Source organism: Larus michahellis, unplaced genomic scaffold, assembly GCF_964199755.1.
Source record: "Larus michahellis unplaced genomic scaffold, bLarMic1.1 SCAFFOLD_34, whole genome shotgun sequence".
Taxonomy (NCBI): Eukaryota; Metazoa; Chordata; class Aves; order Charadriiformes; family Laridae; genus Larus; species Larus michahellis.
The window spans coordinates 1,122,638-1,128,910 of record NW_027436399.1 but is presented as its reverse complement, the minus strand read 5'-3'; the positions used below and the strand labels follow the sequence as shown (position 1 = coordinate 1,128,910).

The window sequence follows — 6,273 nt, the reverse complement described above, 5'->3', positions numbered from 1 at the left end:
CTCTGAACCTCGTGACTCAACGGGAGGGTCTTCCTGACAGCTCTGTCCTCTGTGCAGTAAATAACCAAGTGTTATCTTAAAACGCTGTCACATTTACCATCAAACTGTTAAATCCCTGGTTTATGTCAATAAATGCATTGCTGCTTCTCTCTATGAGTGAAGTGCATTGCTCCATTCGTGACAAATATTAATAAGAAAATAATGGAATATATACAATATATACAAAACCATGTCAAGCTCCCAGGATGACAATTGTGTCACCGGCAGGCACTGGGAAAGCCCCAGACTGGAGTCAGTGACGGAAGGGGACTGAACTCAGGGGCTGGATTCAGGAATGCACAGGTCGGGAACAAAGGCAGACCAACAGCCAGAGGAGCCCTCCTGGGACACTGGACATTGAAGAAAGAGCCTGACCCTTTGATCCCTCAGCTTTTACACTGAGCGTGGGGCAGATGGGGTGGAATACCCCGTTGGTCAGTTTGGGATCCTGTCCCCTCCTCCCCGCAGGTGCCGCCCCTCTACGCTTCTCCGCTTCCCCCCCTCCAACGGGGCAATAACACAGTGAGCTGAGCTTGGCTGTTACAGCAATAAGGATGAGCAGGTGTGGATGACGAAGAACCTGCGGACACGGCACCCGGAACGAGCCCTGGAATTCTAATGGCTCTCACTGGCGGCGAACCGCGGGATAAGTAAACAAGCCCTAGCTGCACGGCACCTGGGCCATGGTAAGAGGAAGAAAAGGAGAGAGTGCTGACGGCCGGCCGCGTTGCTGAAGATGAATAGTTTGTTTACACCATGTGTGGTATGTGTGGTATGTGCTGGGTAATCACACGATAAGGATGTAGCAGTGGGAAATTGCTAGCTCTGAAGCAGAAGGTATTTAAGGAGGCTGTTGCCTAAAATAAAGCGATTTCGTTTGTACACCGAAACGGAGTCCGTGCCTAATGGCCACAAGCAGGAGCCCCTCTGCACACCATTCCTTGGTATTAATTATAAACAAGCCCTTACCACTCTGGAAGCGGGCTATGGTCATAACATTATGCCATGAACTTCAGAGAGTTAGAAGAGGCTTAACTGAAAAGTAAAGTTCCTAAAAAGAAGGTCAGTTCTGTTTTACCTCAAACCAGGACACTGTCTACGTGAACTGACCTCCAGACGCTGTCTCACAGGCCTTCAAGGCACCTCTAGGAACAGCTGATGGCATTTGTGCTCACTCAGGTTCATCCCACCACCCCCGCACGATGGGCATGCTTACGCCTCGTCTGTACGATGCAAACACGGAGTTCTGAGCCAGTCGCTCCGCGTCCCTACGTGGAAGGAGAAGCAACGTCTCCGAGCAAGGGTGAGCGGCCAGTGCTGGAAATGGTGGTGGTTCTTGGCTGGTCTGTGACGATTGCCCTGGGGAAGCATCCCCAGGGTGTCCGGTGAACAAAGGCACAGACCAGACCCTGCTCTGCTGGACCTTCCTGTCCCTCCCAGGAGCCTGGCTGTGCAAGGACACTGCTGTGTGCTCCCACCCTGCACACTCGCTCGCTTTCACTCTTCACTGATGTTTTTTCTCCTATGCAAATTACTGGCTGTGCGTTTGAGAGCCATTTTGGCAAGAGACCTGAGCCTTCAGGCACTGCCCTGAGGAGATCCCCTGGTATGATGGAAATGCTCTTTTGGAGGCCAGCTCTGTCACAGAAGTGCTCGTTCCCTGTCCCTGCCTGCAGCTACAGGACCACCACACCGCAAAACTGCCGCCAAGCTTCAAGAGCACTCAGGCCTTATACCAAGAGACCAGCTAAGAAGGGGAGCGCTGAAGTGGAAAGTGAGCAGCTCTGGGAAGACCAAGCGCTGGTGCTGCTTGTCAGTGCTCCGGTGCCGGGACTCTTTTCCCCTCCACCTCTGCACACAGGATCTGCCCCTGCAGCTCAAGAGAAGGTCTCAAAGGAAGGATCAAACAATTCATTGAAGGTCCTTTATTTTCTTAAGACACAGAGAGACCATGTCTCCTCCTTCACACAGCCTGTGGGTCACACCACACAGAAGGTGAATAGATACATAATTGGAAATGGCATAAAATAATGACTTTTTTTTGTGGACAACATTATAATAAAAAAAAAAAAAACAAAACCAAAAAAAACCCCAGAAACTCACAACCAAAACCAACCTGCAATGAGTTCCATTCGGAGTGATTTGCAGAAGAAAACCAGCAGCTCAATGCTTCTGAAACCATCCAGATATCAGTTTCCACACTGCATCCTTTAGGTCCTTATTCCTCATGCTGTAGATGAGGGGGTTCACTACTGGAGGCACCACCGAGTACAGAACTGCCATCACCACATCCAGGGATGGGGAGGAGATTGAGGGGGGCTTCAGGTAGGCAAACACTGCAGTGCTGACAAGCAGGGAAACCACGGCCAGGTGAGGGAGGCACGTGGAAAAGGCTTTGTGCCGTCCCTGCTCAGAGGGGATCCTCAGCACAGCCCTGAAGATCTGCACATAGGACAGCACGATGAAAACAAAACAACCAAAGCCTAAACAGACACTAACGACAAGAAGCCCAACTTCCCTGAGGTAGGAGTGTGAGCAGGAGAGCTTGAGGATCTGGGGGATTTCACAGAAGAACTGGTCCAGGGCATTGCCCTGGCAGAGGGGCAGGGAAAATGTATTGGCCGTGTGCAGGAGAGCATAGAGAAACCCACTGCCCCAGGCAGCTGCTGCCATGTGGACACAAGCTCTGCTGCCCAGGAGGGTCCCGTAGTGCAGGGGTTTGCAGATGGCAACGTAGCGGTCATAGGCCATAATGGTGAGAAGACAATACTCTGCTGCAAGAAAGAAGACGAAGAACAAGAGCTGTGCAGCACATCCTGCATAGGAGATGTCCCTGGTGTCCCAGAGGGAATTGGCCATGGCTTTGGGGACAATGGTGGACAGGGAGCCCAGGTCAAGAACAGAGAGGTTGAGGAGGAAGAAGTACATGGGGGTGTGGAGGCGGTGGTCACAGGCGATGGTGGTGATGATGAGGCCGTTGGCCAGGAGGGCAGCCAGGTAGATGCCCAGGAAGGTCCAGAAGTGCAAGAGCTGCAGCTCCCGCGTGTCTGCAAATGCCAGGAGGAGGAACTGGGTGATGGAGCTGCCATTCGACATTTTCTTCCCCTGGGCTTGGAGACCTGTTAATGGAAAGAAAAGTAGTGAGAAGTTGGGGAAGATTTCTCTCAAACTAAAGTATTCAATTGGTCTTAGAAATCCACCAAACTGGCTCTCGCCTTTCAGGAAGACCTTTTGCAGGTCCTTTTTGTACACTCTGGTTGGTGCTGGCTGATAGTCCACCAGAGAGCTGAGATCTCTGCAGGATTCAGTCCTGCCCTACAGCCACGGGTAAAAAGGAACACGGGGTGATCTCAGATTAAATCCACTCCTGGCATCAAAGGGCTTTTCAGCATTGTCACCCGACTGCAGGGCAGAGCTCAGGGCACCTTGTTGTTGGGGTTGTTCTGTTGTAGTTTCCCCACCACACCGCAGGAGTGTTTTTAAGGCAGAAATCCCTGGCATTTCTGCTGTGCTGCAAGTGAAACCTTGTGGGTCCTGCCAAGAGAGTCAGGACAATTCTCCTGCCAAGAGAGTCAGGACAGGGAGACACAGTCAGACACTCAAGGATTTCTCCTCTTTGGTGGTTGGGCTGCTGGGAAGGACACTCAGGACTTAATACCCGGGATAGTCAGGGGTGGAGGACTCTACTGTGTGGGGAGAGGAGACCACGGAATGTCTCCAGGGAAGGCACCTGCACTGCAGGGGATGGCAGGGAGGGCCTGGAATCCCCTCTCCCATGACCTTTCCTGCAGTAGCTCCCTTTCACTCTCTGCCCATGTCTCTGCCACCCGGAGCTGTCTCTGCCTGGGGCTGTGTCATTGTCCCCAGGTCTCCTCCCTTTCAGTGCTCAGAGAACCCACCACACCTGCTGTGTGCTCAGCTCTGCCCTCAGGGCAAGTGCCTGCAAGCGCTAACAAGCAGCTTAGAAAAGTTCCTGCTAGAACCAGGGTATCATTGCCTTCTCCAGAACGGAGAAGTAAAATCCTCTCTCTCACAACCCATCCAGCAAAGAAGGAGTGGAAAACTCCAAGCAGGGACACTGTTTCTTTCAGGTAAATGCTGCCTCTCTGTACTTCTCCAAAAGGACCCTCTGCAAATGTCCTGGGGGTGATCTGGAGCTGGGAGGAAACACGACCCATGCAGCACCCTCACGACTGCAGAAGGACCCTGCCGTGACACGACTGGGGTCACTCCTTCCACCCACAGCTTCTCCCCGCAGCGCCATGGGGAGCTCCCCGGGCAGGCTGAGAGCTGACCCTGGCAGGCAGCAGAGTCCCTGGCCCAGCACACAGTTCCCTGGGACACGGGGACCCTGCTCTGAAGGACAGCCCTGAGCACCCCTGCACGCACACCCACCTTCACAGCCCGGCAGCCGTCCCGGGGAGAAGGCAGCCGACATGCCCTGTGCCTTTGGTGATGTGGTAGGGGTGCCCTGCTCTCGAGCACATCCTTCTCAACACCAACGGAGCCTTGAGAGCCTTCCTGACAGATCACATTAGCCATGGGCTATGCCAGCTTTAGGAGACTGCTCCAGGGAGCCTCTCTGCATTATACTGCAGCAGAGACACATCATGCCCTGTCCCTCTGACGGTGCAGCAGGGAAGCCCTGCTCCACACGTTGTCCTTCTCCTCGAAACTAGAGAAACTGTGAGAGTGGTACTTGCAGATCCCGTAGGCTGGGGGTTGTTCCAGCTTCTGGAGATCCCTCCAGCAGCTGCAGATTCAATGCCCTGCAGCCAGAGACTGTGCAAAGGCTGTGAGGATTTCTCCCAGTGAGCTCTCAGCATTCTCCCACCCCAGGCTGCCTTTAAGCTCCGCTGGCCTCACACGTCTCCCCTCGTTACCTGCAGGCAGTGCCCTCAGCCCTGCTGCGCTTGGCAGAGGAGCTGCTCCTGGGCAGAGCCGTCTCTCTGCAGCGCTGCCCGCTTGCCACGAGCTCCCTCCATGCCAGGAGCCCAGCCCAGCTCAGACGCAGAGGACCAGCCCGAGACGTCACTTTCTCTGCCTCCTCGGGGCTCCCTGGAGGTGTCCCTGTGCCTCCAGGGGAACCTGCTGGGAAAGAGACTGAAGTAATACTGTGTGGTCTCTCTTGCACCTCTGGAGAGACGCTTCTTTCCAGCCGGGTAATTTCTCCTGTCAGAGAGAGCTGCGCACGAGAAAGGTCTTGTTCCTTCTGGTATGAGACAGGAAACCTGGACAGTGCCAGATCTCCTTTGCCCCCGCTGAGCGAAGGCAGTCGGCTTCGTCAACTGAGGCATCTCCTCCTTGGTTTGTAGTCCTGGGTGTGAAGTGGACTCAGCTCTCACTTAGGGCTGCCACAATCCCACAGGAGGGGGGATTCCTCTTGCCTCTCTTCAGGTGGGCACAAAATAGGCACCTGCTGCATGGGAGCTGCTGGTCTCAGCTCCCAGCGTCATTCCTGGAGATGGAGGCCAGCAGTGAGCTCTTCAGACTCAAACACCTACTGACATTTCAGGTCTCAGACGTGGTCCAAGATACGTGCCGGTAACTGCAAGATCTAACGGAGCAGTTCATAGAGACAGGGCAGCATCTGGTGCCACCATCTTTGAGATTCACGAGGAATTCCTTTGCCACCAGCACGTGCCCACATTTCGGACAACTGAACTTTTCCCTACTCTTTCAACCCAGGGCAGCCTTCTGAGGTAGTCAGGGGACCAGATGTACTCATTGCCATTGACCTCATCCATCTTCTCCATCAGCCGTGTATACTAGATCCCCACTGACTGTAACGGCAGACGTCTCATGGACATCCCCACATCACCTAACCTAATTCAGGGCAGCTACTCAATGGCCATGGACAGGCCTGTTGTGCTACAGGAGGTGCCAGGGCTCTCCAGCACAACTGCAGGTGGCCGGCAGGGACTGCACAGGACCTACAGGAAAGGCATCGCCTTCAGAGTGGGTGCGAGACACACACTCCAGATGCCATGTCTCATAGATTCAGTTTCTGTTGGCCGGCAACTGAATCCCACGAGGGCAATGAGGCAGGGTCTGACCCACCTCCATCCAGTCGATGCAGAGCAGTTCAGGAACAGGAAGCACATCACACTGGGATCTCCACTCATTTGCCTATTTAAGCAACACAAGGAACTCTCCAGAATAATGACCCCAGGTCTTATTGGAGACATTAATGACCCTGACACCACTGGAAGGGGAACACAGCAGCATGCATAC

General features: G+C 53.9%; 1 protein-coding gene across 1 annotated transcript; it reads right to left on the bottom strand.

The window, feature by feature from the left end:
- Positions 1-1,868: 1,868 nt before the first annotated feature.
- LOC141737359 (olfactory receptor 14C36-like) lies at positions 1,869-3,150 on the bottom strand. The gene has a single exon (XM_074572045.1). It carries the CDS (start codon positions 3,133-3,135, stop codon positions 2,203-2,205), a length of 933 nt encoding a protein of 310 aa, XP_074428146.1. The 5' UTR covers positions 3,136-3,150; the 3' UTR covers positions 1,869-2,202.
- Between the last annotated feature and the right edge of the window lie 3,123 nt (positions 3,151-6,273).